This window comes from Erpetoichthys calabaricus, chromosome 11 (assembly GCF_900747795.2).
Source record: "Erpetoichthys calabaricus chromosome 11, fErpCal1.3, whole genome shotgun sequence".
Taxonomy (NCBI): Eukaryota; Metazoa; Chordata; class Cladistia; order Polypteriformes; family Polypteridae; genus Erpetoichthys; species Erpetoichthys calabaricus.
The window spans coordinates 79,610,509-79,625,787 of NC_041404.2; the positions used below are offsets into that span (position 1 = coordinate 79,610,509).

The 15,279-nt window shown below is 39.8% G+C and overlaps 1 protein-coding gene across 3 annotated transcripts in view; it reads right to left on the minus strand.

The window, feature by feature from the left end:
- Positions 1–495: 495 nt before the first annotated feature.
- The window catches only part of l1cama (L1 cell adhesion molecule, paralog a), a 192,130-nt gene continuing 177,346 nt past the window's right edge, over positions 496–15,279 (minus strand). For 2 of the 3 annotated variants that reach the window (XM_028813403.2, XM_028813398.2), the window contains 6 exons: positions 10,194–10,313; positions 9,883–10,044; positions 9,656–9,787; positions 3,843–3,915; positions 3,700–3,711; positions 496–3,386 (listed from right to left, as the gene is read on the minus strand). In XM_028813403.2, the coding sequence (XP_028669236.1) occupies positions 3,131–3,386; positions 3,700–3,711; positions 3,843–3,915; positions 9,656–9,787; positions 9,883–10,044; positions 10,194–10,313 (755 nt within the window). In that variant the 3' untranslated portion in view covers positions 496–3,130. The remainder of the gene's footprint in view (positions 3,387–3,699; positions 3,712–3,842; positions 3,916–9,655; positions 9,788–9,882; positions 10,045–10,193; positions 10,314–15,279) is intronic. The other variant, XM_028813402.2, reaches the window with a different exon arrangement.

Consider the following 15,279-nt stretch of genomic DNA (forward strand, 5'->3'; position numbering starts at 1 on the left):
TGATGTCCTGTTTGATTGAATTGTTTGGTTATGTATGTAAAAGCTGTATCCCAGCAGCTAAGAGAAAAATGCTTGGCATTAATGTTGTCCGCCTAACCATATGGAAGAATATTTCTGACTGTAAATGCCACGTCTTTTAATAAACCTTCAAAAATGATTTATCCCCTTCATGGCTTGACCCAATTTCAGTACATTGTTTATGAAATATTGGCATTCCCACTTCCCGTCAGCCTCTTACACACACACACACACACAAAGATCCAGCCTGTGTTTAAGTCCTGCTTCCTCTGCATTTCCAAAGTGGCTTTCGAAAGTAGGCACACAATGCCATCTCTTATCAGTATGAATTTCTGTCAATGCTTTTTAACATTCTGGTAGCAACCAAAAAGCATCATACAGTGAAATCAGCATACAGTGCCATTGGCTTGCCTGATGGCCTCCTGCACTGCAGCAAGTGAGTAACAGCACACAATAAAAGTGATGGCGGCTATGATGCGAAATGTCAACAATTCCTTTAATGAAGCTGCAAATGCATAAGCAGGACCACACCGGAGCCCAGTCAGGACATTGGTTCAGAATATTAAGCAAGTAGGCTATTAATCTTATATAACTGGGCTAATTATTAATGCCCACAGTGTTCATAGTATTTGCATTTTGTTCATTTTTTGTATATAATTATATATATATTTATATATATAAAAGAATATCAACGTACTAAACAGGAGAGTACACTGTTACTGCAATGCATTGTTTTATCATCTTCATCATCATCATTGTCGTCATCAGGCTATTTGATAATCTATCACGGTCTAACTAGGAGGTCTCTGTAGTAGACATTGTGACTACTATACAACTAACAGCCACATTACAATTAACAAGGAAACACAAACCAGAAGTTATTTACATTCAGTTTACACTCCTCCGCCTCCTTGACAGTCTTTTTGCTGGCGATTGTCACAAGCCATTGTAACATTCCATTCCTAAATCTTGGGGCCAAACACTGGCAGGGCAGGTCCCGTCTCTGGATCTTCTGTCCTGACCATTAAGTCCCCATTGGTTTTACATTCGAGAAGCTCTTCAGGCCACTGAGAGAGAGAGAGAGAGAAAGAGAGAGAGAGATACTGGTGGGGGACAGGCTATGTAATGGTCAGGAGCAACTGAACTGTGAGGGGTCGTTGAAAAAACATTTGGGCCCAAACCAAAGCAAGCCTGATTAATCTCACAGCTAAGACGAACGGGAGGACTGCAGGTTAGGCTTGACTAGTGCAAAACTGTTTCCCTTTTCACTTCAGGCCCCCATCTCTGGGTTACAGTGACTTGTGACAAGGCCATCTGTACAAAATTCCCCTTCCTGTACCCACCCCATCACCCCAAACACAGTTGTATACACCAATGGTAGATAAATATATATATAAAAAGAGCCATTCCCCTTCTTTTACAGAGAAAAACCAAGAGACAAATAGAAAATCAGATAGGATCAATCAATCATTTACCCCAGATAAGACAGAAAGACGGACGGATGGGTCAGACGGACATACATTCAAGAACACTGACTTTTGAGGAGAAAACTTGACCCTCTTGTTTTTCAGGGCCAGCACCTCTCATTACAGAACTCCACCAGTAAGTTGGGTTGGCCTCGCCTATCCTTATTTGCACTGTGGGAGAGCCGCACACGGCCTGAACCGGTACCACAAGATGACGCTCACTGTGGCAGTAGGTACTGCAAGGCATCTGAAAAGCTGGATTTACAGTGGCACACTAACTCTCTGTGCCTGTGTAATGCAGTTGATCCTGGAGAGTGAAGCTGCCCGCTCTTATTTGTCTGTCTTCAAAATGCATATAAAAGTTTATACAACACCTAAAAAACTGGAAACACACTCTTCTGTCGTATAAAAGAAATTGGGAAAATGGGTCTGGGTTGGTATGCCAGGTGGATAGGAACTGAATTGACATTCAAGTGTGCCCTCTTTGGCTGTTGGTGGTGTAAAGACTTCACTCACAAAGTAGACTTGCAGACATCAGCTACGTACTCGGCAAGGTGTAAAGTGTGAGGGCAAGCTGGGAAAGAGTTCTGTTTCTTACTGCTGTGATAAAAGAGGCTCACGTTTTATCTTTTGCATGTTAGATGAGAAATTTAAACCTGAAGTGTTCGTGCTTTGTACAGAGATGGGGAGAAGTGGCTGGAGACATGTCTGCCAGTGCCACATCTCTCATGAAAGGCAGACAGAGACATACAGACAGACAGACAGACAGACAGAGACAGACGGGCAGTAGATATGTTTTATAGGCAGCGCATGGTTGTCATTACTAGATCTGAGTAAAAGCAATGGAATTGGTCCACAGAATTTCAGGAACAGGGTTAAGTACTGAACAGAGGCTGGGCAAATCAAAGCCAAATACTCGAGACAAGTCCAGGGTCACAAGCAATAAAAGATGACAGCATGCGCACCCTCACTGCCGCCCGTAAGTGACTTCTCTAGAGTGGTCTTTTCACCAACATGCTGATTTCCCTTTTCATTTATTTACCCATCCTCTGGTTTTCAAGGTCACAGAGACCCAGGATATGACACCAGTGACTGATTGGTGGATTCTGGTTGATTGGTCACTATAGCCATTCTGTCAAATTTAAAGATCTGGTGACAAGCGTCTTTCCTATCTAACTCTAGGGCTTCTGAACACCTGAAACAGTAAACATTACTTATGTTGGCCAATAGAAAATTACAAGCAGATTATTACAATAACATGTCACTCACGATATTGGATGGGGTTTGTTACAATGATGTTGTACGGCACGACTAGAATGTATGTGCCATTTGGGGCTATTAGAAGGTGTGTTTACATTTGATCACTGAATGGTAATGTGTTTTGGGCCATATCCCCCACACCAACAAGACACTGGGACTGGAGTCCTCAATAATGGTAATACTGGGAAACAGGGGAATTGTTCAGCATGCTGGGAAATGTTCCTTATGTGGTGCTTTTTTTTCTGCATGAGTCTTGTCACTTTGACACCAGATGGACACGCAATTGATTTCATGTGGCAGTAAGCAACACTTTATAGACGCTTGGCTACAGATCCTTAATTCAAAGTCCAATCCCTGTACCCTGGTCACCCTCAGATCCATAGCATTCATTCCAGGGCCACCATCACAGGAGGCGGTATGATGCCATTGGGATTGACAGGAGAGGTTGCGCCAGAGCTGTCATGTCCTCCGATGATATTGGGCTCCTTCTTCCCACTATACTGACCGATGAAGGAGCCGTCCTCATTAAACTGCACATCCACGCTACCCCCATAATCTGCCAGGCTGTCGTCTGAGCCCAACGCCTTGATGTCTCCATTCAAGGATGGCTGACTGCCTGTATACTGCTTCTCTTCATTATCGCTGTGCAGAGAGAAGAGATCAGAGTCAGGAAATGGCATTCATTTAACTTTGGTACAGTCACAGCCAGGAGCCAAGCGGTCTGGGAATTAAAACACAACTGTCAGTCAGTGCTAAAAACAATTAAGCCTAGAAACGGGGATACTTCTGGGTAAGTGGTCCCAAGGTAAAATCCAGAACAGAAAATCAGACATGGCAGTGAGTAGGAACTGACCATGCTTTGTACACAAATCATACGATTCTAACTGTAGAAAGTGATTACTAAGTACTCCCCACTTTTCACTACAATCTAATAATTCCTGCATGGCTGGCTTACCTCTCCAATGATCTGCATGCAAAGCGAAGCGTGAGCATTGAGAAAAAAGAACAACACATTAGCACATGTGACTTGCTGTAGCGCAGCCTTATCCTACTGATAAACCCCCCCAAGAATACTCTCTCACAGTCTCAGGTACTCACCTGTACTCTCCAAATGTCTCATCCTTCATAGGTCTTGCTTCTGAGTCCACATGGGCATCTTCTTTGTCCTTAACTACAAAACAACAAAATTGAAGATGGTCTGAGGTTATCACATTACAATTAACTCCTTCATCAAGGTTAAAAGATATCTAGAACAACAATGATGTTGGTGGACTAAAACAGGGTATGCCATAAAACTCCAAACCCGATTTCTTTAGAGATCTTGCTGATTTAATAGAGAAAACATTTCACACACAAGATCTCAAGTGCCTGATATCAGTAATGTGCCCATGTGTTTATTTCCAAGCACTACTGTAATACCTATACTGGCAGCCAAGCCATTCACACCTTCTTGTCCAAGTCCACCATTTACTGGCTACAACACAAATGTAATAACATACAGTAGTGGTGAAGCTGAAGTCCTAGCCCTGTCACTACCTGTGCAGTTTAAATGATTCTCCCTGGGTATTATTAAGAGGCATTTCTCCTAACACCCTGATTTCTCCCTCCAGCATCCTAAAGACAACACATGTAAATTATTCCAATGTGTGTTTTTGTGTTAAGAAAAAAAAGGAGAATGAAACAGAATGAAGACAATTAGTATCTTCATAAATTTTATAAAGGAATAAAAAAAACAAAACACTGTTTGTAGTTAGACTGTAGTAAATCCAGCCATCAGAGTAAAGGATGAACCAGTACATTACAAGTAAGCCCCAATATCATTTATAAAATGATTGCCTGGTTTGAAGAAGAATTTAACTGTGTTGCTAATGCTCATACCCTGTGTGACGCCATCCCTATTGTAAAATATGCTGGAGATATCATCATACTATGGGAAATCTCAGAATGGAGAGGACAAAGAATTACGGGCTAAAGTGTGAATGGAATCTGCTTAACTGTGTCAAACACACCCCACATTAAAAAAACAAAGTCAACTTCAAAACCAGTCATATCCTGGTACATATGAAAAATAACTTCCTAAAATAAAACACTGACTACCAGGTATAGAAGCTATACTGATCTCTAATCAATTATTCATATAAACTGCATTTGGAATTAAAGAACATTTGTACTCTTATTTTAAAATTATTTTTTTTTATTTTGGTGTCCTTAATTTCTGCTTTGATAGTGAAAGCCCATGTTCCATCCAGACACTGTCAGAAATATAAGACATGCAGGTTAGGTGGATTGGCGATTCTAAATTGGCCCTAGTGTGTGCTTGGTGTGTGTCCTGCGGTGGGTTGGCACCCTGCCCGGGATTGGTTCCTGCCTTGTGCCCTGTGTTGGCTGGGATTGGCTCCGACAGACCCCCGTGACCCTGTGTTCGGATTCAGTGGGTTGGAAAATGGATGGATGGATGTACAGAAAAGTACTTAGTTTGCTACATAGTACTTCTGATATGTGCGATTAACAAACAGAACAATAACTCCGACCCACTGACTTAGAAACCTTCCTGGGCAAAGCTGGGTAACACTGTATATTAAAATGAACCCACAAATAACCACAACTGTGCAAACCTTTATCGAAAAGTTCATCCCTGAACACTACATCGTTTTAAACTAATTTTTTATATTTTAATTACAAAACGTAAACAATAAAAAATTACAGTCATATTGTTCATTTCTGTGATCATTGTGACATGGCTCCTGTCCCACACTGCAGCGGTCACTAGTTTGACAGTTCAGTGACACTAGACATACATGTACAGTCATGGCTGAAATTATCGGCACCCCTGGAATTTTCCTTGAAAATGCACCACTTCTCCCAGAAAATTGTTGCAATTACAAATGTTTTGGTATACACGTTTATTTCCTTTATGTGCATTGGAACAACACAAAAAAACAGAAAAAAAAGCCAAATCTGACATAATTTCACACAAAACTCAAAAACCGGGCTGGACAAAATTATTGGCACCCTGTACTTAACATTTGGTTGCACGCCCTTTGGAAAAAATAACTGAAATCAAGCACTTCCTATAACCATCAACAAGCTTGTTACACCTCTCAACTGGAATTTCCGACCACTCTTCTTTTGCAAACTGCTCAAGGTTTCTCAGATTTGAAGGGCGCCTTCTCTCCACAGCAATTTTGAGATCTCTCCATAAGTGTTCAATCGGATTTAGATCCGGACTCATTGCAAGCCACTTCAGAACTCTCCAGCGCTTTGTCTTCAACCATTTCTGAGTGCTTTTAGAGGTATGTTTGGGGTCATTGTCCTGCTGGAACACCCATGACCTCTGACGCAGACCCAGCTTTCTGACACTGGACCCTACATTGCGCCCCAATATCTTTTGGTAGTCTTCAGATTTCATGATGCCTTGCACACAGTCAAGGCATCCAGTGCCAGAGGCAGCAAAACATCCCCAAAACATCTTAGAACCTCTACCATGTTTGACTGTAGGTACTGTGTTCTTTTCTTCGTAGGCCTCATTCTGTTTTCTGTAGACAGTAGAATGATGAGCTTTACCAAAAAGCTCTACCTTGGTCTCATCTGTCCACAAGACGTTCGCCCAGAAGGATTTTGGCTTCCTCAAGTACATTTTGGCAAACTCCAGTCTGGCTTTTTTATGTTTCTGTGTCAGCAGTGGGGTCCTCCTGGCTCTCCTGCCATAGCATTACATTACGTTCAGATGTCGACAGATAGTTTGAGCTGACACTGTTGCACCCTGAGTTTGCAGAACAGCTTGAATATGTTTTGAAGTTGATTGGGGTTGTTTAGCCACGATTCGGACTATCCTTCGTTGCAGTCTTTTATCAATTTTTCTCTTCCGTCCACGTCCAAGGAGATTAGCTACAGTGCCATGTGTTGTGAACTTCTTGATTATGTTGCACACAGTGGACAAAAGAACATGAAGATCTCTGGAGATGGACTTGTAGCCTTGAGATTGTCGATATTTTTCCACAATTTTTGTTCTCAAGTCCTCAGACAATTCTCTGCTCTTCTTTCTGTTCTCCATGCTTAGTGTGGCACACTCAGACACACAACAGAAAGGTTGAGTCAACTTTTCTCCATTTTAACTGGCTTCAGGTGTGATTGCTATATTGCCAGCTCCTGTTTCTTGCCACAGGTGAGTTCAAATGAGCATCATATGCTTGAAATAAAACGATTTACCCACAATTTTGAAAAGGTGCCAATAATTTTGTCCGGCCCATTTTTGGAGTTCTGTGTGACATGATGTCAGATTTGGCTTTTTTCCTCTGTTTTTTATGTTGTTCCAATGCACATAAAGGAAATAAACATGTATATACAAAAACATTTGTAATTGTAATAATTTTCTGGGAGAAATGGTGCATTTTCTGGGAAAATTCCAGGGGTGCCGATAATTTTGGCCAAGACTGTATGTCTTCTGTGTTTTTTCTCCACATTTGCTTCTGTAAGAAGCTGTTTCAGGTGATGTGGTTTGTGCGGTTTCATTCTGCCCAGCTGCTTGCCCCCCCCCCTTTGCCTTCATTCTCCTCTTCCTTGACTGTGCTCTGCCCCTTTACAGTGTTCTGCCCTCAACATTCATGGTTTGATACATCAGAAGTATCACTCTGCATTGCCTCACCCTGTTATTCATCGTTTGTCTACCCACTTTCTGCCTCTGAGTCTTTCTCTCTGCCTTGTCACATGTCTTCAACTACAAGACTCTTTAAGGGATTGCTGTGTTGATAAGCATTGCATAATTTCTTTTCTTTTCTGTTACCTCTCTAAACTCAGCAACTAGATAGAAACACTGCTGTAACAAACATATATAGATACAACGAAATCCTGAAGAAAAGCATGCTTTGCTCGAGCTCTGTTTACAACACAGCACTTATAATGTGCATTTAAAAATACTGACCCTACAGTGGTGTGAAAAACTATTTGCCCCCTTCCTGATTTCTTATTCTTTTGCATGTTTGTCACACAAAATGTTTCTGATCATCAAACACATTTAACCATTAGTCAAATATAACACAAGTAAACACAAAATGCAGTTTTTAAATGATGGTGTTTATTATTTAGGGAGAAAAAAATCCAAACCTACATGGTCCTGTGTGAAAAAGTAATTGCCCCCTTGTTAAAAAATAACCTAACTGTGGTGTATCACACCTGAGTTCAATTTCCGTAGCCACCCCCAGGCCTGATTACTGCCACACCTGTTTCAATCAAGAAATCACTTAAATAGGAGCTGCCTGACACAGAGAAGTAGACCAAAAGCACCTCAAAAGCTAGACATCATGCCAAGATCCAAAGAAATTCAGGAACAAATGAGAACAGAAGTAATTGAGATCTATCAGTCTGGTAAAGGTTATAAAGCCATTTCTAAAGCTTTGGGACTCCAGAGAACCACAGTGAGAGCCATTATCCACAAATGGCAAAAACATGGAACAGTGGTGAACCTTCCCAGGAGTGGCCGGCCGACCAAAATTACCCCAAGAGCGCAGAGACGACTCATCCGAGAGGTCAAAAAAGACCCCAGGACAACGTCTAAAGAACTGCAGGCCTCACTTGCCTCAATTAAGGTCAGTGTTCACGACTCCACCATAAGAAAGAGACTGGGCAAAAACGGCCTGCATGGCAGATTTCCAAGACGCAAACCACTGTTAAGCAAAAAGAACATTAGGGCTCGTCTCAATTTTGCTAAGAAACATCTCAATGATTGCCAAGACTTTTGGGAAAATACCTTGTGGACTGATGAGTCAAAAGTTGAACTTTTTGGAAGGCAAATGTCCCGTTACATCTGGCGTAAAAGGAACACAGCATTTCAGAAAAAGAACATCATACCAACAGTAAAATATGGTGGTGGTAGTGTGATGGTCTGGGGTTGTTTTGCTGCTTCAGGACCTGGAAGGCTTGCTGTGATAGATGGAACCATGAATTCTACTGTCTACCAAAAAATCCTGAAGGAGAATGTCCGGCCATCTGTTCGTCAACTCAAGCTGAAGCGATCTTGGGTGCTGCAACAGGACAATGACCCAAAACACACCAGCAAATCCACCTCTGAATGGCTGAAGAAAAACAAAATGAAGACTTTGGAGTGGCCTAGTCAAAGTCCTGACCTGAATCCAATTGAGATGCTATGGCATGACCTTAAAAAGGCGGTTCATGCTAGAAAACCCTCAAATAAAGCTGAATTACAACAATTTTGCAAAGATGAGTGGGCCAAAATTCCTCCAGAGCGCTGTAAAAGACTCATTGCAAGTTATCGCAAATGCTTGATTGCAGTTATTGCTGCTAAGGGTGGCCCAACCAGTTATTAGGTTCAGGGGGCAATTACTTTTTCACACAGGGCCATGTAGGTTTGGATTTTTTTTTCTCCCTAAATAATAAAAACCACCATTTACAAACTGCATTTTGTGTTTACTTGTGTTATATTTGACTAATGGTTAAATGTGTTTGATGATCAGAAACATTTTGTGTGACAAACATGCAAAAGAATAAGAAATCAGGAAGGGGGCAAATAGTTTTTCACACCACTAAAAACATCATAATAAAAGAACTAATTTAGCATATTTTTGGTAGTAAATTGTTGTGCATAAATTTAATGGAGCATACCTGGGGAACTGTGATCACACTGTATCACCTTGTTAGAGCTGTAAACATGATGCCATGGGTCGATTCTAACCCGAGGTATAAATACAAACGTTAAAGAAGTCTCTTCCATATGACGTACAGTAATTCCCAGGGTAAAAGGTTTTTGTAATTCAGTAAAATCAACTTAAAGAACTTGTGCTGGAAATCAGTTTATTCTACAAACTACTGTTATTTTTTAATTAATCATTTTGAAAACTGGCAAACACTTGTATTTAGTTATCAGGATGAATGTCTGGTAACTTTTCAAGAAATACCTGAATATTTTCCTCCTTTATTTCTCTTGATAAAGCATATCAGAAGAAGAATAAGCAATAGCAGGACAATTGCACTAATCAGGCCAATAAACCAGCCTTGTGTGGCAAAGCCTCCATGGATTTCAGACAACGCTAAAAAGAGAATAAAGAATACATAAAAACATATATTAAACAGCGTGTAAATAAGACAAAGACAACAAGACATCACGTTGGAAATATGTATTCACCAGGCCCATTAGTTTGAATTTCTGTCTCCCAGAATGGCACATCAATTGTCCTGTTCTTGACAACAAACAGGATTCGGTACATTGTTCCAGGCTCCAAGTCCTTAATCTGTAGGAAGCTTTGGGTTGAATTGACTTTTTCCAAAATCTTCATTGCCTCCTTTACTGTAAGGTAAGAAGAAGTAAAAATGTGAGCAAAACTAGAGGGCATGCACTGCACATTTAGCCTGGAATAACTAAGATGGCTTTACTGACATTTCTCTATTTTCTATTGTCTTCTAGTCTTGTTATCCTCCCAACTCTAATATTCTTACCATTTTTGTTAAGATAATGAATCTGGAACTCCACATTTCTGTAGCCTTCTCGAGTCTCCCAGGTGACATTGGCGTAAGTCTTACCAGCAAAAGTGCTGATGTTTTCTAGGGTAGGTAGAGCTAAAACAAAATGGAGGTAGACAAAGCATTAGTACATAGTGATCTGAACTGACATCAATCACTGATATTAAAGACATCATTGGAAGAGTCAGTCACTTGAGAACATTTTTGACAAAATTGCAGCCATAACCATATAATAAACTCTGCAGGAAATGAAGTTCAAGTTTCTGAAGTCTTTCCTATATTGCGATCAAAGTACAAACTTACTCTGCATGGAGCGCCAGTGTACACAAACACTCATTCACAACATGCCAACTTAATGTCAACCAATTTAGAAGAGGTGAAGACTCCTCCTGTGAATACAACTTTTTAACTTATAATGTGCAACTTTAGGTTTCTATATTATTCACTGATTTATTCATTCTGTCACCAGTTTTATGAATCTTGTTAGTTCAAAAAAGAATTTGGAGTAAAGCTAAATACAACTCTGGACAGGATTGCAGTTCATCACAATATACACTCCTTTTTTAGTCATGTCTGCAGCTATCAGAAGCAACAGAATATGCATTGCCTGTAATGACATCTGTATTGGGCAACAGCAGAACTACTGATAACACATTGTTAACCAACACATTTTGCTTAATAGGCAAACAAGTAACCATGCATTTTCAAAACATGTGCCAAAATTAAATATAACTACGGACCCTAAAACACATATAAGTACGAGCAAACAGTTCAGCAGCTTGGGCTGATGAAGTAGATGTCAATAGGCAATTTCTGAGCATTCTAGATATCTTGAGGGTAATAAGCCATCTGGAGCACAAAAAGAGGAAACATCTACGATTTAAGATTAAATTAGAATTAAGGATGGGGGTGTTCTTTAGAAATGGATACAGCAAGCATAACTCAGTTATAACCACCTCACAGTCATCGGTATCACCGTCTACTACAGTAGCTAACAGAATACCAGATTCAAGAGTGAGCAGTGCTATATTGTCAAATAGCTTTTGATAAGTTGGTCCAGTTCACACTTGGCCAAACAAAAAGCAGTGAAATGCTGCTAGGAGGTGCATGTAAGCAAAGCTGAAACTAAGTGAGGCAGGCACAAATGTTATCATCAAGAACTACAGATTGAGACGCCCGAACAGTACATGGTGGCTACTCCTGGAAAAACAAAAAGAAGAACCATATGGTTGAGCTAATACCAAAATTTTTGAGAGAAAAGATATGACAGATGAAAAGAGTTTAATATAGTTACGTAACCCAAGGGCTAGAGCTGCAGATAAACACTTCTTTAGAAGAAGAAACAATTCTAAGGCAGGTGATGTTCTCTCAGAATAATCGAAACAGGATGGTTTAGAAATGTCCGGCAATAGTTAAACTTACCAAGAAATTAACACTTTTGCAAATGGGTAATATGTTTTGGAATAGAGACCAATGCAGGTAGATAACCCTTTGCAAGTGTTTGTGATAGGTTGTCCAGAATATTCCCAAATATTTAACTGTCTGCTTGCAAAACTTCATTTAGTGAATGAAACCTTATGTCACTTAGTAGCCAATGTGATAAAAAAGTAAAATTCACAAAGTAGCATTCTTCATAAGGAGATGCTAAATGCAAATCATCAACCTTCTGGGTTAAAATAGAAGCGGAAAACCCTTTTATTTCTGGAAGATCTAGTTTCAATGAATGAATTGTTGGGTCTTTTACAGTGACCTTGTGAAAGGAAAGTGGTAGTAACAGTCTGGATACAGAGGATTTGAAAAGGAAAAACTATAAATTTCATTATATTTGATATACACTTAAAAATAGATGGATCTGACACTACAGGAAAAACAAGAACTGCACACATGTTTACTGCTTATAAATCTTGCTCAAACCACCAGATGTTAGAATTTGGTTTCTTCAAAAGCAAAATATGAAAGTTACAGGGGCTAACAAAATCAATATTCCCTGAGAAAGTACAGCAGACAGAACTGCATGGTTGCCTTCAATTACCTCCAGCAGTAAAGGGTGTTAGAGGCACTTTAGGGAGATGTTTGATGACGCAATATTGATTTTTATTAGATTGAACATGTGTCCAACTTCATTTTTATCATTAGGCCAAAACTTAGTGGGAACTTGGGTAAGGGCAAGGTGGGGCAAAGATGTGAGAGAGGGTTACAGTTAAAGAACTCACATTGAAACGGAAGAAGCCACTGTCACACAAAATCCTGACTGCCTTTATGTATCGATCAGTCAAGAAGACAGTGAGTGAGTGATGGATCTGGAAGTGGCAGAAATACTTAAGTCTTGGGTCCTAAAAGGGTGCAAATGCATTGTGGTTTAAAAAAAAAAAAAGATGAAGTTCTGATAAAGCAGTTACTGCAAAAGGGGTTGAAAAGGACTAAGGGCCCTGCCGGCTAATAACTTCAGTAATAATGTTTAGTGTGGACTCATTGAGAATTGTCCAAAGCAGGGGTGCCAACCTTAAACTTTGCTTTCTCTGACACTCCGAAGGCAATATATGCTGTACACAAAACTTTACACTCGCCCTGATCTGTTAAAATGCCCTGCTGTCATTTGTAGTCATACATAGAAATATTTAAAGTTCCATCATCTCACCAATAGGCCTGATGCTCCTGCTGTCTCTCGCGGCTCTTTTCACAGTCGATATACCACTGAGCATTTCTGTTGAAAAGCTCATTTCTGCTATCATTCTTAATCATATTCTTTTACTAAAAAATATCAGCCTGTTGAGTATTGTGAGGTATTGCCAGAATATTCAAAGCAAACATTGAAAGGGTGTGGAAGCGTGGCTCTCCACTAGCTGAAGTTAAAGGTAACTGTACTGGTTGGTGGTCTTTTCTCCACATCTATAAGGTTGTGACTTGGGATTCAAGAAAATTTACTTCCAATGCATCAATACTAGCTACATTTTGTAATTTGTTAAAAAAAAAAAAAAAAAAGTTGGACATTTCAATTTAAACTATTTGAGTCTTTACTTGTCAGCTTAAAAACCCATGGCAGCTTGAGCACTTCACTGTTATTGCAATATGCTTTCTCATACTGCTAACTGCAAGGAACTGACTTACAGACTCCATAATCCTGTCAACAGCTTTTGCATCCTCAATACCAACTAGTGCCTTGAGATCCACTAAAAGTGTGCTGCTCTCTTATCCTTATCTCATAGAGGTGCTTGCATAAGACCTTTGGGTGTTGGATTTACAATTGCAGAGGGCTTATTAAAATATGAAATGAGTGTTTTAAGAGTACACTGTAATGTTAGTGGAGTTTTATTAGTGAAGTTTGCTGACGTTAACAAACACATGTAAGAATGAGGGCAAAAAATGACCTGACCCTTCATACACTTTGAAAATGTCTGGTCTGTACATCTCATGAAAAAGTATAAAGCTTATCATCACATGAGCGCAAGTAACTGACCAAGACATCACTCAGGCTAAGCCACTCAGTGGAACAAAGTTTTGGGTGCGTCTGCATCAGTGCACCCTTGAAAGTCTTTGTAGAGTTGCTGACATTTGCACCTGTTAGAGACGTGGTTATACTGTAGATGTCCCTACAGAGCTCTTCGGTTGTTTTTCGAAATAGCTTTATGTGCATCGGATGAACAAAATGTAATGACATGACAGTTACAGTGTACAGTATGTGACAAAAACTGAATGATGGATTCTGGAGAGCACAGAAATTTCTAGAACCAATCATTACATTGGCTCCATCAGGTCCAACTGCCCAGATTGGCAAAGCGAAATAAACAAAACCATATCCTCCCTTCATCATTGTCAAAGAAAATAACCACCATTGCAAGTTTCTGAGTAGTGCTAATGTCTGCAGATTTACCTAGTAAAAGATTAAAATGTTGTTCTTCGATATTCTGTGCCAAGTCTCTCTTAAGTGCTTTGCTTAAACATTTTTGCTTCACTTGTTTGGCAATTATGGAGCCAACAAACCAGTTGCCAACAAATCCACTAAGATCATCCATTCAATTCAATAGCCAATTATTCTTTGCGAAGAAGTTAATCATTTTGTGTTCCACTTCTATTACCTGGTGGCTCTAACCTGTCGATTTTCTTCAAAGCTTCCTGACTGTTGGACTAACTTTAGCACTAGCACCATCCATTATGCACAAATTCGGTGCATCCCTAATATCACCATAAGTAACGGACAAATATTTTTCTACACATACTATGCGTGTTTTTGCTGTAGTCTTTATCTGTATGTATCAAATGCATAAACTCTGGATCTTTAGTTGAAGCCATCTGGATAGAGCAATACCAGAACTTCTTTGGTAGATCTTCCTTGTTCTTCTAAATCTTGCCTTGCTGTGTTTACATAAAGTGATTTATAACTTTAGCACATACATTAAAATCTTAGTCTGGCCTGGGGTGTTCTGATATTAGACAGAGTGTACATGGTGTTGTTTCTACAACAGAAATCAATTTCTGGGTTCATAGTAATAACCTATTTTTTTTTTTTTACTGACAGTCAAATGTTTGTATGTATTTACAAAGAAGCTTAAACGTTGCTTAGTTTTTACGGACTAACCAAAAACTTATGGACTTATGGACATCTGACAACTGTGCCAAAATGACATGGATCACCTACAGAGCAGATATTAGCACTGCAGTAAGGGACAGTAAGTGGACTTTGATTGAAAGAATGCAGAGACATATATTGGGCAACTGAACACCAAGAGAGGACTAGAGACATATTAATAGTCAGAACCAGCAGATAAATCAATTTCACATTATGTTTCTTGAAACATGGCTAATAAAAGCTATACCTCTGAAAAAGACTCTTCTGGCATTTAGAGAAACAAGCCACACTATGAGCAACATACCTGACATTACCATTTGCAGAGAAGATCACACCACAACAACAGTGGGGCTACATCTAAAAATAAAGAAAGCAGAACAGCCAAAGACCCAAATACCCCAGGTACCACTCGAATCTTCAACAGTGGGGCTACATCTTAATACATAATTCGCCTGCCTCCTCACTCACTCATTCACGTCCGTCTGAAGCCAAATG